The 26,649-nt window shown below is 38.4% G+C and overlaps 4 protein-coding genes across 6 annotated transcripts in view; 2 read left to right on the forward strand and 2 right to left on the reverse strand.

The window, feature by feature from the left end:
- Nucleotides 1-5,852: 5,852 nt before the first annotated feature.
- Nucleotides 5,853-7,755, reverse strand: LOC119554996 (probable G-protein coupled receptor Mth-like 7). Of its 2 annotated transcripts, XM_037866135.1 has the most exons (3): nucleotides 7,678-7,755; nucleotides 6,331-6,455; nucleotides 5,853-6,267 (listed from the first exon to the last, which is right to left on the reverse strand). In XM_037866135.1, exons 2-3 carry the CDS (start codon nucleotides 6,395-6,397, stop codon nucleotides 6,044-6,046), a joined length of 291 nt encoding a protein of 96 aa, XP_037722063.1. In that variant the 5' UTR covers nucleotides 6,398-6,455; nucleotides 7,678-7,755; the 3' UTR covers nucleotides 5,853-6,043. The 2 variants fall into 2 exon arrangements, with proteins under 2 accessions (XP_037722063.1, XP_037722062.1); XM_037866134.1 differs by lacking the exon at nucleotides 7,678-7,755 and having other exon boundaries at nucleotides 6,331-6,506.
- Nucleotides 7,756-7,870: 115 nt separating this feature from the next.
- Nucleotides 7,871-9,183, reverse strand: LOC119554826 (G-protein coupled receptor Mth-like). The gene is made up of 6 exons (XM_037865900.1): nucleotides 9,120-9,183; nucleotides 8,859-9,032; nucleotides 8,586-8,786; nucleotides 8,280-8,448; nucleotides 8,017-8,211; nucleotides 7,871-7,959 (listed from the first exon to the last, which is right to left on the reverse strand). Exons 1-6 carry the CDS (start codon nucleotides 9,145-9,147, stop codon nucleotides 7,899-7,901), a joined length of 828 nt encoding a protein of 275 aa, XP_037721828.1. The 5' UTR covers nucleotides 9,148-9,183; the 3' UTR covers nucleotides 7,871-7,898.
- A 3,596-nt stretch (nucleotides 9,184-12,779) lies between these two features.
- Nucleotides 12,780-26,649, forward strand: part of LOC119553049 — a 34,049-nt gene continuing 20,179 nt past the window's right edge. For both annotated transcript variants that reach the window (XM_037863159.1, XM_037863160.1), the window contains exons 1-2: nucleotides 12,780-13,156; nucleotides 14,976-15,320. The gene's annotated coding sequence lies outside the window, so the exon portion shown is untranslated. The remainder of the gene's footprint in view (nucleotides 13,157-14,975; nucleotides 15,321-26,649) is intronic.
- On the forward strand, nucleotides 23,634-25,112 carry LOC119553050 (accessory gland protein Acp76A). Its single transcript, XM_037863161.1, has 2 exons — nucleotides 23,634-24,782; nucleotides 24,940-25,112. The coding sequence occupies exons 1-2, from the start codon at nucleotides 23,810-23,812 to the stop codon at nucleotides 25,056-25,058; spliced, it is 1,092 nt and encodes a 363-aa protein (XP_037719089.1). The 5' UTR covers nucleotides 23,634-23,809; the 3' UTR covers nucleotides 25,059-25,112.

Genomic DNA, 26,649 nt, shown 5'->3' on the forward strand with positions numbered 1-26,649 from the left:
GACAGTGCGAAATGTTTTTACGCGTGTATGTGTGTGTATGTAAATAGTTGCCGGCCGAACTTAGCGGCAAAGAGAAAAGCACTGCCGGCGCTCAGAGAGAGCAAAGTGCGCGGCTAACTTATTCTATTGAACAATGAATTTGTCACGCCTACCCTAACGCACACAACGCTTAAATCTGTCTTCCGCCGGTAGGTGGCGCATTTAAATCTCGCTTTGCTGCTTGCATATCTCCATTTCCCTTTGGTCGCTTAAGCTGAGTAACGGGTATCTGATAGTCGAGGTACTCGACTATAGCGTTCTCCATTGTTGTTTCTGTTTCTTTTAGAAATGGTTATTAAAATTTCGTATGTCGACGGAGCTGGACCTAAATAACATTGTTCAGCAAAATTTCCTACATGCCAGGGACCGTGTATACAAGCGGACAAAGCACGTATACAAAAAATAAATGCAAAAAAAAAATGCAAGAAAATGCTTGCAGGGTAAATGCGAAAAACTAAAAGAAAGCTTTCACGGTCAATTTATCTTAATATAAAACCAAACGCCAATTTAAATATTATACTTATTAATTAGAACATGGAATTGATGAAACTTCTGTGTTATTACTGACCGGGGAACGCCTAAAAGAAATAATTCCCAAACATCTGCTTGGGGAGCGCGTTCGATTTGAACACGAACTAACCCGTTTTCGTGAAAAGATGACTATTGTTGTCAAATGTCCTTTTCTGTATTTTATAGTTGATATAAAAACCTATACCGATTTTCAGGAGAATGCCGTTTCCGAAAATTTACTGATTGGCTATAACGAAATTGGCGAAAGGGCAAATACAAATAATAGCCAAAACGGCGTTCAGGCAAGAAATTTTAATACGTTCTAACCCTGCAAGCATTTTCTATCGCGGAAGGCACTATTAAGTGACTTCTAGAAGATGAAAACGATCGTCCGCGATATCGCATTCGGATCGCGGAAGTGACTCCCGTCGGGAAGAAATGTGCCACTTCGGCGACACTTCTCGAAGTCACTTCTGCGTTACTTCTGGAAGTGTCGCCGAAGTCACTTCTAGAAGTGTCGCCGAAGTCACTTCTAGAAGTGTCGCCGAAGTGGCACATTTCTTCCCGACGGGAGTCACTTCCGCGATCCGAATGCGATATCGCCGAAGTAACTTCTGGAAGTGTCGCCGAAGTCACTCCTAGAAGTGTCGCCGAAGTGGCACATTTCTTCCCGACGGGAGTCACTTCCGCGATCCGAATGCGATATCGCCGAAGTAACTTCTAGAAGTCACTCAGAAGTGACTTTACATATGCTTGTAGAAGATACCTAGAAGTCTTTCCCTATTGGAAAATCTTGAAAAAAAACATATTTTTTTTACTTTTAATATTTTGCATTTATTTTTTGTATACGTGTTTTCCGCTTGTATACACGGTCCCTGGCTTGTAGGAAATTATGCTGAACACTGTTGTTTAGGTCCAGCTCCGTCGACATAAGAAATTTATTAATAACCATTTCTAAAAGAAACAGAAAAAAAATTGTTTTTTGTTCAGTCAAAGTAAAAATAAAGTAAAATACATTACCTTTTACAATGAAATATGTTGAGAATCGTTGGATGCTGGGTTTCTCCGCAGTTACACACCAAGTAATGTCCACAGCTAGCTTGTCCGTAAAAAGGTTTAAATAATCGTACATCTCACGATAAGCACGTTATTTCGAACGCTTTGTTGGGAGTACATTTAAATATGTTAAGCAATTAAAAACATTTAGAAAAAAACAAAGCTATATTTTTAAAACGCACAAATTTGATACAAAACCGCACTGTCCACAGACAAATCACGCAACGAAATGACGCTCGGGCGAAAAATAACGGCGTGGGTTAAAAGGAAGACCCAAAAAATTTTCACAAAAAAAGGGGTAACGGAAAATAACCGCGACCTCTTTTTATCTCGTGTTTTTTCCACTAATTTTGCTTTTGTAAAATGTTTACTATCGTCTTTCTATCGTCCAGAAGTGACTCAGAAGTTACTTCTTCGCGATACATGTATATTTTGTTTTTGTAAAATCTGTACGATCGCCTTTCTATCGCGCAGAAGTGTCTCAGAAGTTACTTCTTCGCGATCCCGACCCTTTTTGTTTTTGTAAAATGTGTACTATCGCCTTTCTATCGTCCAGAAGTGACTTGGAAGTTACTTCTACGCGATATATGTATATTTTGTTTTTGTAAAATGTGTTCTATCGCGCAGAAGTTACTAAGAAGTGACTTCTGGACGACAGGCGATAGAAATATCGCCCTTTTGCTTGCAGGGAAGCAAATAATTTCTTTTTTTATATTTATCTTTAAATCTTACAATCTTATTATTGTACGTCCACTAGGTGTCTACATTAGGTATTCTAAAGCTATACCCACAATTTGTAAACATCCAAGCACTTTATCGGAAAAACAAATGCCTTGTGTTGAGTCACCGCAAACTAATTAGCAGTATAATTTGTGATTTTTTGATAGATAGAATTGTTTCCAACAGAAGTAAAGGTACTTAATTATATTTGTTAGTGTAGAAAATAAACTATTATTTTACCTCTATAATTTAAATTTAAAAAAGCTTTTATTTATTGATTTATATTTGTATTGGAGACTTACTATTTGCAAATTAAAAACAAAAAGGCTGGTGGTATTTTGTGCTGCAAATATAGAAACACCTTGGCGAAACGAAGACTTGTGTCATCGGTCGGCATTGAAGGTGACGTAAAAAACGTATAAAAACTTTGCGTTATTATTAATCAATTATTATATTATATAGAAAACAATAACTATTCATTTGCAATGTACTGGCTAAAATGTAATGTTGACCCTTTGAGTCTAGTAATCTTATTAAAAGAACATTGGGACCACACATTTTTAGAAAGGAAGTCATTTATACAATCTGAAGATAATAATCTGGATACAATTTTATATGAATGGCCAATTTTAAGGCAAATTTATGGGCATGAGTTGGTAAGCTTATTTTCATCTTCTTTAGCCATTTTAACTATATCTTGTATTTTGTATTAGATAGGAAGAGATTTTGAACTTAAATACCCAGATATCATCGTCAATTTGGAAACTCAATTGTCGACTTTTCGAACAAGGTTTCTGAAGCTAGCTCGAGAAAGAGTAAAGGAAAACTACAGCCTTGAAATACTCAACGAATTAAAAACGGATTCAATCGACGACGGTAAGTTTCCTACTCTGTTTAGGCCTGTCAAATTTATAAGTACTTGCTTACAGATTAACTTAATATTGGAACTCTAACAATTTTGCATGCCGTCCTAAAACCAACAGCTCATAAGGTGGTAACAAAGGCCAATAATAAGAAAATCGGCGTGAAGGTAAGGCCCAACTCTTAGGCCGTAATATGCCTAAAATGTAGGCATTAGGTTTCCTTATATTTGTAGGCAGTTAATTGCCTAAAATATAGGCCAACAATTGCACCAACTTTTAGGCCGTAAGATGCCTAAAATGTAGGCTTCGGGGTTTTCTTATATTTTTAGGCAGCCAATTACCTAAAATCTAGGCCAAAAATTGCCCACATTTAGGCCTAAAGTTTTAGGTCATGGAGTCCTAAATTTTAGGCCATACATGCTCTTAGCTCCAGATTTAGGCCAATTTTACCTAAATTCTAGGCCATTTTTGGGCATTTTAGGTCTTTTTTTTCTGGGTGTAGTGAGTCAAACTCAAATTGACTTAGGCGCTGCTGCTCCAAAATGCTCCACTTTCTTTAGCCAAAAAAGCGGTGGAGCTCAATATTTAAGATTCAGGATTTCTGGACCCAGTCATTGACACCACCACTGCTTTTCTTTCTATTTTAGTTTATGCCTTCTGAAGTAACTTAAAGTAAATCATCTTAGCTGTATGCAAGTTTTTATTCAGAAAGATAAATTAACATCTAATTAAAATTGTCTACATTAAGGCAAAGTGTTTCTTTATTTGTTTTGACAATACAATTTCTATACTATATATATACTACACTATATCCACATATATATATCTATATATCCGAGAAGTCAGTCAGGAACTTTGGACGTACCGATAGAACGGTAATAAGACAATGCCATTTAGTATCTACAACCAGGTACATGCCAGAAGCTAATGCCACAACTCTGATGCTCGAGCTATGTAACTTTTCTTCGAAGTTCTGCATTTCAGTATCACTACACCCACAGGAATATGTTTATCCTCATAATAGCAATTAAGTTATTTTCTAGCTATTAAAGAGTAATATATTCGCAAAAAATATGTATTTAAAATTCAATTAGGCTACAAGCGCTATTTATACCCGTTACTCGTAGAGTAAAAGGGTATACTAGATTCGTCGGAAAGTATGTAACAGTCAGAAGGAAGCGTTTCCGATCCCATAAAGTATATATATTCTTTATCAGGATCACTAGCCGAGTCGATCTAGCCATGTCCGTCTGTCCGTCTGTCCGGATGAACGCTGAGATCTCGGAAACTATAGGAGCTACAATACTGGGATTAGGCATGCAGATTCCTGAGCTTCCTACGCAGCGCAATTTTGTTTCAGCAGAGTGCCACGCCCACTTTAACGCCCACAAACCGCCCAAAACTGTGGCTTCTACAGTTTTGATGCTAGAACAAAAGTTTTAACTGAAATGTGTTGTCCTCATCAATACCTATCGATTGACGCCCACAAACCGCCCACGAACTTCAAAAAATCGTAAATATGATCGCGGATATCTTGGAAACTTGTACGCAGCGCATGTTTGTTAAGCGAATATGCCACGCCCACTCTAACTCCTAAAAACCGCCCAAACCAGTGGCGCCCACAATTTTCATGCTAGATAAAAATTTTAACTTAAATGTATTAGTCTTGTCAATACCTATCGATTGACCCAAAAAAAAGTTTGCCACGCTCACTCTAACGCCCATAACTCTTAAATCTGTCTACCGCGCACATAACCATATATAGAGATCTCGGGTAGGTGTCGCGCATTTCAATCTCGCATTGCTGCTTGCATATCTCCATTTCCCTTTGGTCCCTTTAGCTCAGTAACGGGGATTTGATAATCAAGGTACTCGACTTTTCCTTCTTTTTATTAAACTCAAATTTATTAATTTGGGGGTTGAGATTTGAGTTATACGAGATAGACTGCATTAGCATTTACTACGTTTTTTTTCTGGATGCGATTAGATATTTGTGCCAGGTCTTTTTTCCTCTGAGCACGGACTCGCTTCTCATTTCTTCTTTCATGAATGCTGTGGGAAAAGAGAACGTGTTATTGGAGTGTCTGTTTTGACCACATAGGACTTACCTATCTATTAAAATCAAAAGGGTGCTTCGCTTAAGGACAAGCAAAACAAAATATATAATACCAAAACAGTAATGGGCATAAGTTAACTTTTTAACCAAGTAATAGACGTGAAAAATTCTAAAAAAACATAGAATGGTATGAAAAATCCAAGTTACGCCCATGATGACGGAAATTCTCAAATAGACTGCATATCTATGTTTAAAAAATAAATCAAGGAAAAAAGATGAGCCGTTATGTTAGAAAACCGGTATACGTTTGGTCTTACGTTTGGGCATCGAAATTAAAGCAAGTCCTTGTGGTCTCTTTCTGTTGCTCAAACCTCATAATTTCTCTCTTTGCTTTCCGAATGTTAATGACAGTCAAGACAAACATGATCAAATTGAATATACGTAGGATCTGGAATCCTAAATTAATGAGATCTGACACAGAGTTCTTTTTTTAATACAGTCAATGCTCAAAGAGTCAATAGTATTACACCATTTGATTATAAATAATTTTGAATCAGTAAAGCTTTCAAAACTGTGAGAGTTCTTTGAACTCTTTTGCAATGCTCACCCATAAATTAGGGCTTAATATATATTTTACACGACTGGTCGATGAAGTGATTTCTGGATAGTAAAGGATTCCAACTAGACTAGATTAACTTAACTTACAAGAGTGAAAATGTAGATACGTACATTTGTCCCTCTTTATTTTGTTCTCAACTGGTACAAGTTGTGGAAGTTTCACTGTAACACTTTCTAAACGTTATGTAAAATTACCAAGCCCAAACACCAAGATATACAATGTATACGTATTCATATACAATCCTACAGTGCCAGCAGCCGTGATCCAAGCAATAGCACTATAGACCAGATATTGATATCGATGATCATCGCGCTTCAGGGGCTTGAAGGTTTGCCACAGGTGATAGCTAATGACAGAAAGCCATACAACGTAAGCGCCCTGGAAGAATACCGTAGCATACAATACTGAAAATAATAAAAGCTTACAAAATATTGGCAATCTGACCAGATATTCATTCAATAACATACCCAAGTAAAGGTTAAGATCCAATAACTCCAAAAGGCCTAGTATCCAAAGAAGTTGCATCATGACCATGCTGAGTAGGCAGCTAATAACGCACTTGCCGAGTGTATTTCGTTGTTTCTTTACGTAACTATAAATGGCAATGGTAAGAATATCGCAGATCATTGAAATCACGAGAACTGAAGGAACAGAAACAGAAATAATAAAGTTTGGCCGGTATATTTATTTAGTTATCAAGCTTTTTTCAATATCATAGTGGTCTTTAAAAAAACTTCACCAGTATGCTCCCAAGTCCACAGCATTTTAAATATATTGACTTTCTACAAAGAACCAAACGAAATGTGATGATTAAAAAGCTTTCTATCGCGGACCACTTTTTTAAAATTGTTGTTCGCAGCAGGGTTTTGGTGGACTAAATACACATATTGCACTGAATTCGACTCAAGCCTTTGGCAGCCTTCATCAGGATAAACAGCTAGCGATAAGAAAAGTAGTACCAGCCAGACCTAAATCGGTATTTTAATAGGAGAAAACGTCTATAGGGAACTCGATATGGTTTTCATTGGAATTTAACATGTCGCTCAATAAAATTTTTCTTTTTTGTGTGAATTGCGTTATAGTTAAATAATTTTAGAAAACTTTCATTCGTTTAGTATATTATATATATTTTTTTAAAATGTTTTTAAAGAAATTATATTTTGTTTAATTTTTCTCGAAAATAAGGTGGCTTAATTTTATTTGTTTTGTTAAAAATTCATTACTTAGCATTTGTTTTACAAATACAATAAAATGAACCCTACATTTTAGAGAATCGGCATTAAAATTTATTTCTTCTAAGTACAAGAAAGTTATTTCTTATGTCAAGGAAATTTTTCTTATATCAATAAACAATTTCTTAAGCCAAGAAAGCGTTACTTGAGTATAGGATATGGTTACCATAAACTGGAATCGGCCTAAAACTAGATAGGCTAACGCAAAAATAAAATTGTTTTCCATTACCTTTTCTATAAATGAACACCCTAAAATGATTCTTACCCTAACAAGATATATTTTTATAAAAGGTAGAAAGGTTCTCTAAAAAAAAAGAAATCTTTTCTAAAATATATATTTTTTTTCTAAAAAATATTTGATTTTCCATGATCTGTCGCACTAAAATATTCAATTTCAAAACATGCCAGCGGCCGGACTGCTATCCGTTTGGTTAGAAATCGATGTTACGCAGGTTTAAGTCCCAATGCCAACCTTTTACTTGTTTTAATTTTTAAGTATTCGTACCACCATGTCAAACGGTATACAATACAAACTAAGGCATGTACACTTCTTTGTCTTAAAAATCTTTACTAAGAACTTACCTGGTTACTACTTCATATAAAATGCATAGATACCCAAAGCGCAATTGGTAGAGAATTCACAAGTGTTCACTCCTCTCGCGAAAGATCCGGGTTCAATAACGCCGTCGAACAAAAAAAATTCAAGTTTTTATTCAGAAAGATAAATAAACATCTAATTAAAATTGTCTACATTAAGGCAAAGTGTTTCTTTATTTGTTTTGACAATAAAAAGTAAGCCTTATTTAAGCCGGGCTTTTAACCCTCTGAGCACGGACAAACTGCTTTTTTGGTCTTCCTCGAAGACTTGGAGGAGAGAAAAAAAGGTTAATCAAAGATTATGTTTAATTTTATGTGACTTACCTATCCTCGAGTAACCTAAGGGTGTTGCGCTTAGGGATAAGAAGTATAAAAACGAAAGCACCATTGCCCCAAATTAAAAAGTCGATAACATTAAGTATCGGATGTCTGAAACCAATTGAACTCACAACATAACTAATAAAAAACGGAGTCCAAGTCAGTCCCATCACAAAATGGATCCGAAGGCAGTACAAATAACTATGTTACAAAAACAGAAGAAGTATAAAGTATCTTCAATGACAGGCTTTAAAATAAATTTTACTCACGTCTCACTGTCTAAATTAAAGCAGGTCATAGTCTCCTCATCTCCTTGAGTTAACTTCATTACTTGCCTCTTTACTTTCAGAATGTGAGTGATCGTTAAAAGGAACATAATCAATGTGAGGACACTCGAAATTAGTAATACCAGGAAAGTACATAAGAAAAATGTTGCCGCTGTAAACGAAACATATAATGTCATGAAAAACAAACCAAAAGGTACTACTAAATTAGGCTCTAGATGTTGATTAAGCAGGTGGATTTGTGAATTTCTCAAAAGGAAGCAAATATTTTTTAAGTACTCGTTTAGTTACCTATATTTATTAATTCGCCATAAAAAAGGTAAATAAATGCAGTGCCTCCAGGGAGAATCGCAGTCGGAACCCACACGTAGACATTGTAGGCCAGGAACAGAAAACGGGGTTCCTCGCCATTGACAGACTTAAAAGTCCTCCATAAATGATAGCTCATGACTGAGAGCCAGAAATTGTGTGCAAAAAAGAAGACAAAAGGAACTGCAAGGAGAGTAGTAAAAGTGATTTCTCATATCCAAATTTAGTCTTCAACTTCCTAATAAAAAAGCGAACCTTTGTTGAATGAATGGGGTACTGAGAACCACATTTGGATTAAACCCAAGCTCTGCCACATGAAGTTGGTCAAAAGGCTGCTTATAACGCACTTGCCGAGTGTATTTCGGAGCTTCCTAACATAAAGATAAGCGGCGATAGTAAGGATATTGCATGTTAGCGATATCGCAATAACTGGAAGAACAGCAAATGACTAATAAATATTCTTGGAGACCACTGGATTTCTATACTATAAAAGTCAGTGAGGAACTTTGGACGTACCGATAGAACGGTAAAAAGACAATGCCATTTAGGATCTACAACCAGCTACACTTAATGCCACAACTCGACTGATGCTCAAGCTATATAACTTTGCTTCGAAGCCCTGCATTTCAGTATCAGTACACCCATAGGAATATGTTTATCCTCATAATAGCAATTAAGTTTTGTTCTTGCTATCAAAGAATCACTATCACAAACATTAGTTCTACCACTTTTGGAAAAACCAGTTAGTTTGGCGTAAAAACAGCTATAAATAGTTAAATTTTGTACACCCGTAACTTGTGAACTACTAAGGGGCCGTCCATAAACCACGTGGACAGTTTTGGGGGGAGGGGGGGGTTCGACAAAAGTCCACGATTTTCCACGAGGGTGGGAGGGGGGTGCTCGAGGTAAATGTCCACGTGGACATAGTACAAATTTAATTTTAACCATTTTGTTATTTATTCCACTTTTAAATTTAAATTTTAAAAAATTTCAATAAAAAAGTCCACGTGGACAAAAATAGGGGGTGGGGGGGGGGGAGGTTTGTTAAAATTCCACGATTGTCCACGAGGGGGGGAGGGGGGTTCAAAAAGTGCTTAATTTGTCCACGTGGTTTATGGACGGCCCCTAAAGCTACTGGCTTGTCCTATATGTTGTTAGAAATTTGAAATGCTTTGATACGTCTTTCTAACATGATCTGTCTAAATACCACCGTTAAAAAATTATGCGCACTGTCAGAAGTTTGCAACGCAGTGAAGGAGACGTTTCCGTTTCCCCATAAAGTATATATATTCTTGATCAGCATGACTAGACGAGACTAGAACTAGTCTCTCAGTTTTAAAGCTATCGGGCTGAAACCTTCCCAAAAGTCTTATATCTTTTGCAGGTAGTATATAAGTCGGAACCAGCCGAATCGGACAACAAAAAAATTTTAAAAAATTATATTTTTGGTGTTTTTTGGCATATAACCTCCGAAGCTTGGAAATAACATTTTTTAATTAGTTTTGAATTTTGAATTAAATTTTAACGAAATCGGACGACTATATCATATAGCTGCCATAGGAACGATCGGAAAATTGGTGGAAAAATAACATAAAACAAATTATAGCTTCGGTGTTTTTCAACATATAACCTCCAACGCTTGGAAATAACATTTTTTAATTAGTTCTGAATTTCGGATTTAATTTTATCAAAATCGGAAGACTATATCATATAGCTGCCATAGAAACGATCGGAAAATTGGTAGGAAAATAATATGAAACAAATTATAGCTTCGGTGTTTTTTAACATATAACCTCCTACGCTTGGAAACAAAATATTTTAATAAGTTCTGAATTTCGAATTTAATTTTATCAAAATCGGACGACTATATCATATAGCTGCCATAGGAACGATCGGAAAATTGGTAGGAAAATAATATGAAACAAATTATAGCTTCGGTGTTTTCTGACATATTATCTTATACTATTGGGAATACCATTTTTTGTGTTTTTTAATTTAATAATTATAGCTGCAAGGTTATACAAACTTCGGTTTGCCGAAGTTAACTTCCTTTCTCGTTTTTTCCGATTTTTTCCGATTTCTCAAAAACGTCTCTAGCGATTTCAAATTAAATTTTAAGGATTATAGCCCTTGATATTCCTGAACTTTTGACATACGACACAAAAAAAAATATATTTAAAATTCTTTTAAGCTACAAGCGCTATTTATACACGTTACTCGTAGAGTAAAAGGGTATACTAGATTCGTCGGAAAGTATGTAACAGGCAGAAGGAAGCGTTTCCGATCCCATAAAGTATATATATTCTTGATCAGGATCAGTAGCCGAGTCGATCTAGCCATGTCCGTCTCTCCGTCTGTCCGCATGAACGCTGAGATCTCGGAAACTATAAAAGCTACAATACTGGGATTAGGCATGCAGATTCCTGAGCTTCCTACGCAGCGCAAGTTTGTTGCAGCGATGTGCCACGCCCACTCTAACGCCCACAAGCCGCTGAAATGTATTGTCCAAACTTGCGCTGCGTAAGAAGCTCAGGAATCTGCACGCCAAATCTCAATAGCCTAGCTTTTATAGTTTCCGAGATCTCAGCGTTCATCCGGACAGACAGACGGACATGGCTAGATCGACTAGGCTAGTGATCCTGATCAAGAATAAATATACTTTATGGGGTCGGAAACGCTTCCTTCTGCCTGTTACATACTTTCCGACGAATCTAGTATACCCTTTTACTCTACGAGTAACGGGTATAGTATACCCTTTTACTCTACGAGTAACGGGTATAAATATCCACTGGTGGACTTCAGTAAAACTTTAGAAACAATCTACATTTACAATACATCGTTGAGACATGCTTTTGAAGCTTTTGAAAACACCACCGGAATTGTGCTTTTGCTTTACCACCATCTTATATTTAACTAAAGCCTGCCTTTATAAAATACTGTTATTTTCGAGCTTTTTCTTGATGATAAATTGGTGTTTGAAAGTTGTCAAAAGCTTGATATCTTAGACATTTTATAATTTAAAGTTTGCGGGTACTTAAAGCTCTTCTAAATTATTTCTATAAATGAATAAAATATTTTTTTTTTGATTAACCTATACCACCATCTTATATTTAACTAAAGCATGCTATTAAAAAATGTAGTTATTTTTAAGTTTTTTCTTGATGACCAAATTTTATTTAAATGCTGTCAAAAGCCTGATTTTATAGAGATTTTAAAGTTGCTAAAGTTGTATTAACCTTTAAACTTTATGTGTGGGCTATTGAGTATTTTCTTGAAAAACATATGCACAAAAATTATGACTGAGTTTTGACTCACTTCTTTGTCTTCCATAACACACCATTCATCATCACTTGGACTGTAAGAACACGGCAAAATATGACCACGATACAATTATTGCAATTATTTTTCAATTATAGACCTTCCATTGCTGTCGGACACTCTACAAGGGCCTCAGCGCCACGACCTTGCCAAAGTATTAAGGCACGAAATTTCAAAAATTTCGCCTGCCTCGCCAGACGAAAACTTGCGAAATATGTGTGCGAGAGAGTGTGCTACGAGAATTATACTTATATCTACTTACCGACTTATTTTTAGTGCCAGCTGAGCGGAGTGCAGCCAAATAGCTGTGATGACCTTACGTGCATAAATATTTCAGCCGACTCCCGCCCGCTTGTTGCCGTTTTCAAGAGCGAGGCAAGGTCCCTGCTGCTGGGCGAAACGGTGTAAGGACGAAAGTTGCGCCACCCACTGGCAGTGCCACCCACAAGCTGGTCAACAGGTTGAAACTGAAACTGAGCGCAGTTGAAACGGTTTGAAAGTTGCCAAAAAAAAGTGAAAATTAGTGCCTGTCCGTTGTCGTGGCCATGAAAATTCAATTAGCGGACGGGCGCTAATTAATGGCAAATTGAAAGCTTTCCACTTGTTGAGAAAGGTTTCCGAAAATGCCACACGGCCGTTGTCCAGGCGTAAAACACACACGACTCACGTGCTAAAAAGCTCCGCACGTGTCCTGCCGCACATGGAAAATGGTGGAAAACAGCGCGCGGGTGGGGGAAAGCGCGGAAAGCTTTCATTGCCAATAGCAACAGCGTGCCCCCAACACGAGCCCGACGAGCTTTGGCCGACTCCAAGAACCAAAAAATCCTTTTGGCCAACAGTTTGTTGCTCAAGCTGTTCCCGAACGGACGTGGACCTCTCCCCAGAATCGTTCGCTCCCGACAGTTGTGGCTTCGATTTAGTTTCGGACTTCGCCTCGGTTTCGGCCAGAACTTCCTCTTTAACCAAAAAGCAAAAAAAAAAAACAAAAAATAGAAAACAGAAACTGGTTTTATGGGGAGTTGCTCCCCGAATTCGAGGAGTGGAAATTTCTTTGCCATTCGGTTCTAGTGTGAGTGCGTGTGAGTGTCTACATATTTGAATAACACGACGATCAAAATTAAACAAAACCCACAAAAGTGCTGTTAAAGCGGCGAAAGGGAGTGAACTTCTTTTCGGGGAAAACAGGCCAGCTCGGGAGGCTAAGTCAGCTGCCAGACCGAGCCTTGTTACCACCAGTAAGTGGGCTGTGGAACATGCAAAGCCAACACTAGATTGTGTCAGCCAACTGGCTTTAAATGGCAGGCCAAGACGGCTACATGACCAGCGGAATATAACGTGTTTAAGGTCTTGGGTCAGTAAATAACTCCAGCAGTTTGCACTTCCCAGAGGAGCGTCTGTGGCATTTAATTAATACAGGACATTAACTCATCAGCCATGCATAGTCAGCCAAACTAAAGTATTAAGATAGTTGAATTAAAGGGAATGTTGAACCGGATTGCTGGGCAGAGTTACAGAGAACTTGAAGATCTCCCTATGCCGCAAGAATAGTTAAAGTGAAAAAGAAAATAAAGGTTGTATTCATTTCAAAAATGTTTATTTTCAACAAAAATAGAATGTGAATAATGGGTTTTCGACAACAATTTGTTTTCTTAGAAGTAAATGATATTTCTATTTTAACGATTTACATATATGAAGATCTCTATAAACTGAGGAAATATTAAGTTGAAGCATTGCAAAAACTTTACATTAACCTATATTTAATGTAAGGCCTAAGACATAGTGTGGTTTTAAGAAACAACATAGTTCAAGAGATCCTTAAATATTATATTTCACTAACGAAACTCGTGCAGCTAAAGACTTCCGCCTCCCATAGTTTTACTAACATGCGAAGCAGAAAAACTGCCAAATCAGCATTGATTCGAGGTCATAATCCAAAAAGTTAAAAGGAAACCATGAAGACCGTTTGACTCTGGGCTCCTTTGACTCGCAAATTCTATGGCAAAGTTAGTGAGATTCCCCCAAGGCTGTGCTGCCATTCACACAACTATTCGCAGTTTTGTTAAGAGTTTAGCGAGACTATTTTGGGCGGAGCATTCAAAGTGGAGCCAGGGGCTAAGCCGTCCAAGGCCATCTGCATTTCAAATGACCAACGCAACAATGAAGGCTGAGAATCAACAAAAGAGGAGTGCCCCTAAAACAAAAACCCAGCAAAATCCAGCAACATCGGCAGTGACAATAACAGAGAAGAGGCAACTGAGAATTGTCGCATGCAGGGTGGGGCTAACACACACGTTCGAAAAGGGGGAGGCTACTTAAAACAGCGCACACATGACGTCATTAAGCATATTAAATGAGTTTACAGCGCGTTTGTTGCTGCACACGGAAAAAAAGATCGCAAATCAAGAATGTCCAATGAAAAAGAGTCGAGAGTTTACTATCCTTAACAGTCTCAAAATGAATAATCTACATGGAACATAACTATTTTTGTATTTTTTGTCATATTGTGAGTGAATATAAAGTAATTTTTAAAGTTTTTGGATATATTACTAAGGTTTAGATTAACCAAGTCTTAAGAAACTAACGTCAAAACAGGTATTTTTAGGACAAAATATTTCAAATATTAAGAAAGAAGAGTAAAAGGTTAGAAATAAATTTTCTTAAAATAATTGGCTTAGATACAAATAAGGAAAAAGGGGTAACTAAAAGTTGTACTTTAAGAAAATTTATTTTGAAAAAAGATATTGGCCTCGTGAAAACATACCCCTTTTTCCAAGTGTCTCGTTGCATGGCGCTACGAGATGAGCAGCAAAACGGTAAAAGGCCATTAACAAACGCCTAATGGCGCACTTGAGACACTCTGCAGCCAAAGGGGCGTGGTCGGTGGGCGGAGGGGCGTTATAGGGTTTGGCCAAAACCTGATAATGCGAATGGATCTGCGGTGGAAGTCGCCTTAAATGGCCAAGCGGGGAAAACTGAGTCCACTTCCTCCCTTTTCTCCGTTGTAATTTGCTCATTTGCGGCGCTCGGAAATTGAATGATTAAATATTTATCCAGTGCCCGGAAGAATCACATAATCCTCGGCAATGTGTCGCGGTCATATACAAAAATGGAGCGTCTAATGCACATGTGAAACGATCAACCGAAGGGCCATTAATCAGCATCCCCAAAGTGAGTGGCAAAAAGTGTAAAAAAACAAGCAACCGGCAACTAACAAGCAAACAACAGCCATAACAATTTGTCAAGTACACAACCACACACCAAAACACAAAGCAGGTGAAAATCAGAAAAGAGCGGCCAGAAACGCGCGCGTTTTAAAACGCCCCATATCAGCGAACAAAGGATTATCGCGATGGCGCGGACCACGGAACCAACGCTCGCTGCGGTGGAGCCTGCGAAATGGTAAGTTGATGACCCACATTACCAATATTGACCCTGGAAGAGACTCTGCGACTCACTTTTCGATCCGAAACCCGAGTCCTGTGCAGCAGAGATGCCCAATTGCGCAGTCTTTTAAAAGGATGTTACTTTTATGATGCAATATCACCTATCGCGAATCATTTTGGCTTAGTTTTCCCAAAGATACCTAATATTTAAAAGCTGATTGAAGTGCCTAGTCTTCTTAAATCAGTTGAAAAGGTTTTAAAATACGTGGTAAAAAAGGTATTATATCATTTTATACAAATTTTTCATAAGAATTCTGGGGTTTAAAAAAAATATTTTTTTTTTAATATTTTGGTCTTAAAAAGACGCTTTGTATATATTTTTGATAGTACAAAAGAAGATGCTCCTAGCCTTAAATCAATTCAAAGACCTTAAATTTCTAGACTTCAAACAGAATGGAAACTTGTAAACTTGTACTTTTTTTATATTCAATATAAAATACGTTGGAAAAATTAAAAAAAATGGATTTTCCGAACTACTTGCAATAGGTTTTCGAATTTTGTTTTGGCTTTCCGACAAAGTACCAGGCATATTTCCTGTTCATCCTCGGCTTCTCTTAACCAATCAATATTATCGAGTTAGCAAACGCGAATTGCGAGTGTGCCTCCGTGGGCGGTGGTTTGTGTGCGGGGTGTTGGTGAGTAAGTGTTGTCTGAAAAAGCACGTGGAGTTTATAAAATATGCAAAGCAATACATATTTAAACAGCCCGGAGAGGCGAAGGCAGCTCATCCGAGCAAAAGATGAACATGTCGAAGCCAACGGCCATTGCTTTTGTTTTTTACAAGCCCACACGTACAGGTAGCATGTGTATGCGAATATCGCCAGTGTTTATACCTTTCAGGCACCGTATACCGTATGAAATTATGTGCTTGCTAAAGGTTCCATATCGACCGTACACAATCTGCTCAGCATAAAACGCTCTTAGTACAACCGAGCCGAGCGCCTCCGGATAATGAAATAATAATCTGTATCACCGGTAAGCAAGCATTAACTAAATGGGGGATTAGCCAGGAATGTTCTTTGATGAGCCTAATGGAGTTGTGGGCGGGTGAATAGCTGGAAATTTGCCAATTATGCGCCTTGAACTGATTTGAAAAGGCGCTTAACGTTGAGTATTTGGTTTTCGACTTTTGCAGTATGCTGTATATAGAATACTGCAGAACACATCATTGTTTGAATGGTACCTCATTCTGCAGGTAATACCCTTTTAACTTCACAGAACAGATGAGAATTGTAATTTTCAGAGCCTTTTTATATATTTCTAAGAAACAGACTTGATTTTAAAGTATAATCTCTTTAAAGCTTACAATACCTTACATCTAAAATCAATGAATACAAAATATTGAACAATATGTAAAATACAGAGCCACATCCAACAATATAATCGCTTTCCATAAAATAGGATTTACATAAATATGCAAGCCCCAAGTCTTTCTGCCCATTTCCCCCACAAAAAAGCACCTTGATAACAGACAACACATAAATATTGGCATTCAACAGATTTCATTTGAATACACATTCAAATTCTGCCACCCATAAATCCGTTGCCATTGTGGCATTTAAATCCATAAGGCGGACGTAAACATCCCGAGAAGATGGGATTCCATTGTTGTCGCTCTGATTGGCAGTAGACACGGGGAAATCTGATACCAAAACACGTCGAATCTATGCAACTGAGCCGGCTCAGACTTTCGGCTAAAAATAGCTGCAGGAATAAATAGCCGAGGCCGCGGAAAAGAATGTGAAAGGCTTTGTGCGGGCCATGGAGTTGTAATTAAAAGGAAATCCATATTCATTTCGTGTAAGCAGCCGCAGCGATGAAAAAAGAGTGGCATGCACGGCGAAGGACGAAGGACTCGGAAAAATGGGAAAAGTGGAAGGGGATTCGAGGGGATAAGGGCCCCGAGTGTGGCATGTCTCTTTGTGTATTTGTCAGTCTGGCTGGGACGACACCGAGGAATGCTGACAGGAGCATTCCTGGTCCCGGCTTTCTGGTCCTTCTGCTTGGCAGAATATGGGCACGTGATACAGAAAGGCACATAATCCTGGTGCACTTAGAAAAATGATTGATTGAAAAGAAACCATCGCTCCCCTTAAGTTCTAGTACATCACCAACCCGGATAAGATTTAAATTTATATTTATATTTTTATTTACTGCGTCATCGTGTTTTGAACAAAATGCATCATTTTTGAAGGATTCCATAAGAACTCTTGATTTCCATGGCAATCTTCTACAACGACGAAGATGTTTAGAACTGTTTTGAAAGTCCACTGCCATCAACACATTAAAAACTGACTTCTAAGATGCTCTGGACTTTCTCCTAGTGTATAGATAGTTTGGGGTCCCCTATTTCCAGGCACGCTGCCACCTCTAGTGCATATTTGTTTTCACTCGAAAGCATCGAGGTCTGCCGAGGGTCTGGGTTTGGCTATGGGGCTTTCTGTCGGCCTATTTTGCGGCCGCCGCTTTGCATGTTGCAAACAATTTTCCAGAGCAGCGGCAGCAAAGCGGCAAAATGTTCGTGCGACTAATTTGTGAGAAAAGGAAGAAAGCCCGGCCAAGCAAAAACAACAACGGCAACTGGCACGAGACGTTAAACTCAACGGTCCGTGTCCATTAAAACGGGGCCAGAAAGGAGAAAAAAAACAAAAATATTATAAGCGCAGTTTTCTGCGTTGCTGTTAATGAGAAATAATCACAGAAAAAAAAATCAACGAAAAAGGCGAGCAAACGGCGACACATTTAATGCCCCCGTGCGAACATGTTGGATATAAACCCGTATTCGGGTATACACATACATATATATGTAGTACGTAAGTAAGCAAGCAGAACAACCTTTTGCGACAATCGGTAAACACACAAAGCTAATAAAAAACTGTAAAATATTCAACAATTGGCAAAGCTTTTAAGAGTCTTACAGACGCCCCTGATATTGAAATGTAAACCCCGCAATTTTCCGCCCCACAGCGGGCGCCAAAAAATATGCTACCCATAACGCCACCGAGAAAAAAATGATGGGGAAGTGATAAAGTGGGGGGAGATAAATAAGTGGCGCACGTTGAGTAAAATGAACTGATGAAGAATGGGAGAGGAAAGCAAGAAATTTGTTTTGGCTCCTTGCAAAAATGTTTTTGCAAACTTTAAGTGGGTAAGGCATTTTAGTTAAAGAATACCTTAAGGTAAACAAATGGCTTGGGAAATCATAAGGGGTTTAATGATATCCACCAACATTTTTGGTGGATACCTTGTAGAAAAAGTTCAGTCTATGTAAATGATCAAAAGACAATTGAGCCATTAAGCCATAGCTCAAGATAAACTGGAAAAACAACATTATAGAATATTTCTAATTTGGAAAGATTGCATATATTGGCCAAGATATTACATTGTTAAGTACTGTGCTATATTTAAAAGCAATTCCATGAAGTTCCTCAAAAGTCAAGAGCGGAATAGGCCTCTGTGTTTATCTCTTAATCAGGAAATTGCTAGTTGCCTTAAGTACGCATTTACCATCAATCACCGCGCCACCGCCACCTTTCAAAGTCGTAAATTATCTGCTTTATTTTTGAAGGTCGACCCAAAGTAGATCCATTTAAAAATAGGCGACCCAGGAGCGTTCTCTTCGCTAAGATTATAACCAGGGTTGTCCCATAAATTACGCAGCCAGAACAATACTCTCGCACACCGGCAATGTCGACTGGCTTTAGGTAATTCCTCGCTTTTATAATGAGCATAAAGGATAACCAAAACAAAGGCCAAGGGAAACGGAAGTGGGAGCTTCTTACGGAATATGCATAGAATTATGATCTAACAAAATTGCAAATTAATTGAAATGAATGGGGAGCAAAAACAAAACTTTTTTGTAGCAAATGCAAAGCAAGACCCAGCCAGGGGAAGCCAACGGCGAAACAAAACGTAAACATTTCAATTATGTCGCTGCGGCTGGGAGAAACTTTTTTCGTGCTAATTAAGCTCAATGGGTGCTCAGAGTGGAGCTCCAGTTCCAGTAATTAGTCGGCAGAAGTCTAAACAAAGCCAGGAACTCGAAAGCAAATGAGCCGAGTCGAAATGGCAGGGGTGGGGGCGGAAAATGGCGGCAAGAACAATGGCAGCAGGCCATTTCCGGTTCGCTCATGTGTGCCGTCGTTTTCCACCGCCAGGGGGCGCTCGAGTGCTCCACTTCCGCTGTCCTCTCGCTCACCCTTTCTGCGATTGTGTTGGTGTTGCTGTTTGCCTTCGTGTGGGTGTTGCAGCAACAGATTGTTGCTTTTGTTGCTTTGTTTGGCTGCTTGTTTGCCAAGACAACGACACGCTTATAAATTTTTAATTAAATTGTTGTTTTCCAGTTTGTCGCCTTTGTTTTTGCTGTTATTGCTAGTCCCATCTAGTCGCAGGAAATGGCATTGATTGTCCCCCTCCTAGCAAGTGCGTGAGTGTGTGTGTGCCCCCAGTGGGCGGAGTGGGAGTGGCCGTATCCTTTGTTTGGCAATCGGTTCGCCATAGCCTGTGCAATCGCCTGTCCATATTCGATAGCTTCTCCGGGGCAAATTGAGTTGTTTAACTTGCAATTGAACCGGGCCAAGAGATTAAGTGGTGGAAGTCCGTAAAACTTAACCTTTGCAAAGAAAATCGGATTGAGCACTAACTGGGTAATGCGGTTGGTGGCTCAAAGCAAAGATGGTTTAAGGATTGAGCATTGAATTTCCAAACAGTCTGCATGAAATGAACTTGCTTATAGAGAAGTTAAAGAGATGTTATACACATTATAAGAACATTTCCCAAGTAAAGTAAAGGTAATTTCTTTCTTCTTACGTCGTGAAATGATGGAAAAGAAAACAAGGCTAATATGGGTTATTTTAAAATATAGTTACATTTGGCACCCATTAAGCAATAAAAAACTAATTTATTGGATGGAAATCATATATTTTATTAATATTATACTTTTCAATCGATCAATTAAAATAAATCTTAATCTTAGTAAAACTTGAATTTGAAGGCTTTTGCGAAAATTGAATTTAGTATATATGTAAAACATAAGCCATAAATAAAATACCAAACCACTCCCAATTAATAGGGCAGATCATTTTTCCATAAATCGCAATATTCAGGGCATCGCAATAAAAAACTCCACAACTTGCTGACGGTCGTCCCTCCGCATAAAGAGGACACGAATCTAGTTTATCCTACGTACACATGTCTAGGCCATTAATAACAAATTTATTATGTATTCCCTATCAGAGCTGAACCAAAAGCTAAGCCAAAACCCCATCGAGACCATTTACATGTCTGAACAATTTTTTGTAGGGCTTGCCTATGACAAATTAACTTATTTAGTTGCGGCAGCAGAGGACTGTCGTACGAAATAATTTATCAAATTCCTATATAAATTATTGATGTCCTCGCTGAGGACCGAGTTTCGGGGTGAGTGGGTTCCCGAGTGGGTGGGTGTTGCATGTGTGAGCTGGTACAAGTGCCCACGCCCACACGATATTTCCTTCGTCCTGCTGCAAGGCGAATGAATAAAAATTGCCGTCAGGCGTAGGCGTAGTGGCAAATGCCAATCACGGGCATTAAGTCAGTGGCAAAGGACGGAGGTGGATTTCGGTGCCCCGGTCTGAGTGGGTGGTACCTATAATGAGCTCGGCGGGTATGGAGTGGCCTGAGCCATGACGGGAAATCGGGGCCAAATGATAAATGACAGTGCAGCCTAGGCCTCTCAAAATTAACATAATTTTCTCCTTTTAATTGGCTGATGGACGGGATGTGCACTGAGAAAAGGTCATTAAATACGAACCTACAAAGAAAAATTCAAGCATATGCGAAAAGCATATTTATTTCAATAAAAAAATAGTTTAATTAATCAGTTCTTGATCAAGTAAAACATATTTTATATATACATTTTTCAATTGAAAAAATGTAGAAAAAACACTGGGCATCACAGAAACTCTAAGATTTTAACAAATCTTAGACATTTTATTCAAATTTAAAACATTTTATTGAAAGTATAACACAATACTTTAATACTGCGGGTAATAGCACAATAAATTTACGAATATTTATAAACTTATTCATTTACAATTATGTTATATGAAAACTCGGGTACTGCGTTAACAAACTCTTCAAATTTATAGAATACATTGTAGCTATGAATGATAGGAAATCAGTACAATATATGCATCGAATTATAAGCAACCCACACAATTTGTTTCCGGTGTCGAGAGAGCAAGGACCAGTTACCATCTTTGTTGGTGTCAGCTAGGCTTGTTTGTGCTGGTTAGTGTGGCTGCTCCTGTGGAGTCGTTGTCGTTCCCATTGGCGCTGCTTCTGCCGGTGCCGGGTAATTTTGCATGCAAATAACTGGAAATTAGTGTAAGTGCTCACTGACATGCCACACACAGAGCGGCAAAGCCAGCGCCTGCGACTCGGCCGTGGCTCCTGGATCCTTAGCACCTCGCTTCTTGCTGCCAGGATCCCTGCCGCCTTTCCCCAGCTCTCCCAACTTCGTGGGCAGCCCAAGGAAACCCCACGGCCAATGGCAGCGACGGAGATAAACAGAAGTCGGCACAACAAAGTGGCAAACGCTTCGGAAAACAGCTCTACAGAGCAAACAAATTCGAGAACTGATTGTACAGGTGCTCAGGAACTTTTAAGGCAGTTTTTGGAGACTATCAGTCTTTTTATACGACTTTCTTTACTCTTAAAGCGTTGTATAAAATACCTTTTATGTTGATATATGGAAATGATACCTTTGAAAGGTAAAGGGGTATATTGCATTTGTCGGAAAGTTTGTAACTTCATCTGTCCGTTTGTCCGTCCGTCCGTAAGGCGCTTACAGTTTTAGTGCTAGAATAACAATTTCAACAGAAACTCTAACTCTGTTGCACATTTTTAAAGATTTTGTACAAGTACAAATAGGATTTTTTGTTTATCAATACCCACCTAGAAATTGTTTAAACCAGACCATTTATAAAGAGATAATGACCCCTTAGCTTGGTAACGGGTATCTGATAGTCGAGGCATTCTACTACAGCGTTCTTTCCTGCCTAACCTTGGGTTTTACGTCTTGAAATCGAAAATATATTACACTGTGAGGCGTACTTTACGACGACAATAAACTCTTTCCCCAAATTGTGTATTTTTCTCTCAGTGCTTTAGATAGCCATGAAGCTGCATGTGGGCGTTGTGTGGCAGCATATCTAAATCGACTCCTCAGCCACTGCCAATGCGACTTTCTCCCTTCACTCTGCTGCTCGCTGTCCTGGAACATCAGCGCTTCAAAATGCCATTAAAATGCAATGAGCGCTCAAACGCTTTATGCCACGAGCTGAGCTCGGATTTAAAATTGCAGTCGGTTAACTCGCCGAGATGGAATAGAATCGGAAGTGCTGGGGTGTTGCCGTAGAGATGGTGTTAACATAATTATGAAACTTGGCTGTGTAACCCCGTTTAATTGGAGAATACGAGAGCAGGTTGGCTTAATATTGGTAAAAAGAAAAAGTTTTTGTATAACTTATTACAAAAATTGGTTTGCTAAATGCTCAAGGATCTTAATGGTCATGTGTTCACAAAAATGCTCTTCTACACAAGCAATTTTAGAAAAGGATCCAGAATTTGGAAAACTTTTGTTTATATTTCCAATTTTAAGCCGCGGTAGCCAGCAAACGGACATGAGGCTAGTGAATCCTTCAGAAACATAGACAAGTGGATTAATTTAACAGTTCACAATTAAGGAAAATTATTAATGAGGCTCCACTATGAAAATAGCAAATAAGGGGTATCTAAAAATATAAAATTATTAGGGAAAAATAATTAGCCATGTTTTTGAAGAGTTCACTTGCTAAGAATCCGCTCTCTAATTATAATTCCCAAGGTGGTGGTCCTTTTGCTAGAATCCTTCTGCAATCCTCTGCAATATTATCGTAAACGCATTAGGAAATTAAGCAATCCAACCCGTTTTCTTTATTTTCAGAATACTTATTGCATATGATTATAAAGAATTCTTACAACTACTTTTTTAAAATAGTTCAATAACCTTATATTTATCAATTTAACTCAGCCATCTTATAAAAATCCGCGCTAATTTAAATTCGATCCGATTTAATTGCTTAGTATATAAATTAGTTTGTTATTATAAACCCTCTTGTCGCTTTTTCTTTTGTTTAAACAACTTCTTTAAATAATGTTTTAAATTATTAAATCCTAAAAAGGTTCTATAACATCAGATCAATTTTGAAAAACACTTCAATTTTAGAAATGAATGGACAGATAAAATTAATTTTATAGTAGTGTGTACATTTCTGGGAAAAAATTGTAATTATCATTCGCTAGTCGGGACACGACATATTTTTTTTATATTTTTGTTCCATTGAATTTGAAAGTGTGCCTAATGCAATTATTGCTTTTCGAAACCCAAACTGAAAAATAATTAGTCACATTACTGCGGTTGAAATGAATACACCCCTTCTATATTGTATTCTCATGTTGGTTCTGGCTGAAGGAGTTTTCGAGAATCGATTCCAAACTAATTTGATAAAGCAGCTGAGCAGTAAAGATTTGTCGCAAGACTTTGTGGTCTCCCCGTATGCAATTCACCAGGCTCTAACAATTCTCTATCTGGGGAAGAACAATCGCAGGGACTATCAATTGGCCCGAGCCCTTCGATATACTGGTCGTCGTCATGCCAAGATTTTATCCTTTTTCGGGAATGCTCGTTTAAAGGCTATTAAGCAGGACTTGAAGATGGCAAATCGACTTTACTTGTCACCGGACCACAATGAATCACAGCACATGAAGAAAATTAGTAAATCAATCGGTGTTGAAGTAGAGAACATAAACTTTAGAGACGGACTCAAGTCAAATGAAGAAATCAAGAAGTGGCTTCATAAATCCTTTGATAAAGGTGGACATCACATGGTTGACAAACACGATTTAACCAACATCACTAAAATTATGGGACTGCAAGGAATTTCTATGTCATGTACGTGGAAACATCGGTTCAAATCGCTGACTACACAAATTTTTAGTATGGCGAGGCCCAAAAAGGCACCATACGTTTATAAAGTCGAAATGATGTACACTGTAGCCCCCCTTCAGTTTTTCAACGATGACGAAGTCCGGGCTGTTATGATACCATTTTCTAAGACCGATATCGGCATGCTGGTGTTAATTCCCAGGCGACAGCTAAGCACCCAGAAAGTATTACAAAATCTGGATAAATATTTAAAAATACAGCTGAGAAAAGCGGAGGAGACTCACCTGTTCTTACCCCTTTTTACGGTCCAAGAAACCATGGACTTGAATTTGGCCCTAAAGGCTCTGGGTCTCAAGAAAGTCTTCACCGACATTGATGACGATCAGAAAACGGATGTTGCCAGGTTTAAGCAGTACAACTCTCTGGAATCCAAGCCAAATCGGGTGTTGAGTAAGTTAATGTTAAGTAAAGCCGAAAATCTGAATTAGTTGATGATTTACCTACTGTGCTATCAAAATACAATTATTGAAAACTCATAATCAAATAATATATTTTGATATGCCAAACCAAATTGATAAAAACCTGAAGGGGTATTTTTTACTTTTAGTGAACACCGATGTTGGGAGCGACAACGACCAAAGAGTCGTCAAGGTCAACCAGGGATTTGTGTTCGTTATCATGGATCACAGTAACATTTACATGGTCGGGCGAAAGGAGTCGATTTGATAGCGCAGTTGCAGGAATTTCCACTGAAATGTCAGCTGAATTGTAAATTAAATTAACTCGAATTAAGCCAAACAAGAGCCGCACAAAAGTGTGTTTATTCCGGCCATTAGTGAAAGCGGTTGAAGAGGGGTTATCCCGCGATTCCCCGGTGGCATTGTTTACAACGTTGCCGCGCATATTAATTGCCTGTTTAAGCAAATTGAGGCCACAAAACATCAGCATCAACGCTGGCTTCCAGCTCCTGTTCCCCTTTTTATTTTTTGCTGTGCGAGTTTGGTGCCCCGCGGCATTCCACAATTACTCGCGATTGCGGTGCCAACGAAGCCAAATGCTGACAATTGCATCATGGCAGCCGAGTGGCGACCCTCCTGCATACAGCAATTGCATAAATTATTAGACTGGGGCACCGGAAACCGACCCTGATTTCCCACAAACCCAGCGGTGCCACAAAGACATTGACGACAGCTCTCAGTCCTCCAAGTGCCTGTTTCTCTGCTGGGTTCCAAATGAACGGAATTAAGGATGTGAAAACTGGCAGGAGGTCTCCTGAGCTGCAATATACGGCTTTGATTTCGGGCTAGCTACCTCGGGTCTTGAGGTCGAATAAATACAGGATTCGAGTGTTGCAATAAATTATTTAAATTCCTAGTTAACCAAGCGAAGCTCGGCTAGACTCTGATAACTAATTGACCGAGAATTGCATAGTCGTTCTGTGTTTTATACACTTAAAAAACAGTTCCCTGATTTAAACAATATTTTTTTATGCTTTAAACTTAAATGGTAATACGAGTAAACATCTTTTGGGTATGCTTTTAAGCTTTATTAATTAAACATTATTAAAAAGACACATGTATTTAGGTTTAAATAGTTCTAAAGGTTAGAAAAACTTTGTTAACATCTTTTGGGTTTGCATATTGACTTTATTAATTTAACTTTATTAGGTACTCTAAAAAAAGACAAACATGAACCCATTTATATAGTTCTAAAGGTTAGAAGAACGTCACATTATATTGCACTATCTGATGAATAATGGGACAAGATTTTCCCATTACCAAGTGCATTAATAAATTATTGAAATGCACTAGCTAACACTCGAAGACCCTGTGGAGAGCAATTAACCTAGAAATACTGCCCCAATTTACGGGTCCTGTAAGTTCTTGCTTAACATGACATTGCTCATACGCTCCGCTGGCCGCACAATCACAACAAACTTGCATGCACCAAGTACTTTTATTGGTCAAAATAAAAACCGATGGCGCCCACGTTTCACATGGCCAGCAGGACCCTCTGGGGAGGAGTAAGTGCAGTTTTCCTCGGGGTGATTGCTGCCACGTAGAGCTTATAAAATGCAACAGAGTGCAGCGACAGCGACATCGGCATCACCGGAATGCACAAATGAAATTTCCAGGGCCGAGGACCACAGATGGCGGGAGCAAAAAGGTGGATCAATTCGGATTGGCTTAACTAGAGGAAGGTCAGCCAGTAGCCAAGAACTACACCAAGACTAATTCAAAAACTCTTTGGAAAACTTTGAAGTATAATGTTATATCCGTCTCAAAACGATGTTTTTATCTTTTATATACCGATTAAT

Source organism: Drosophila subpulchrella, chromosome 3L (assembly GCF_014743375.2).
Source record: "Drosophila subpulchrella strain 33 F10 #4 breed RU33 chromosome 3L, RU_Dsub_v1.1 Primary Assembly, whole genome shotgun sequence".
Lineage (NCBI taxonomy): Eukaryota > Metazoa > Arthropoda > Insecta > Diptera > Drosophilidae > Drosophila > Drosophila subpulchrella.

Excerpts from the sequence above, each read along its gene's own strand:
- LOC119554996 (XM_037866134.1), bottom strand. The coding sequence starts at position 6,490 with ATGATCTGCGATATTCTTACCATTGCCATTTATAGTTACGTAAAGAAA. Across the intron at positions 6,268-6,330 it reads GGATCTTAACCTTTACTTGG|TATTGTATGCTACGGTATTC; the intron begins GTATGTTATTGA and ends TATTATTTTCAG.
- LOC119554826 (XM_037865900.1), bottom strand. The coding sequence starts at position 9,147 with ATGGCATTGTCTTTTTACCGTTCTATCG. Across the intron at positions 8,449-8,585 it reads TGGCGAATTAATAAATATAG|CGGCAACATTTTTCTTATGT; the intron begins GTAACTAAACGA and ends TTTCGTTTACAG. Across the intron at positions 8,212-8,279 it reads TTTAATTTAGACAGTGAGAC|TTATTTGTACTGCCTTCGGA; the intron begins GTGAGTAAAATT and ends TTTGTAACATAG.
- LOC119553050 (XM_037863161.1), top strand. The coding sequence starts at position 23,810 with ATGAATACACCCCTTCTATATTGTATTCTCATGTTGGTTCTGGCTGAA. Across the intron at positions 24,783-24,939 it reads CAAGCCAAATCGGGTGTTGA|TGAACACCGATGTTGGGAGC; the intron begins GTAAGTTAATGT and ends TTTTACTTTTAG.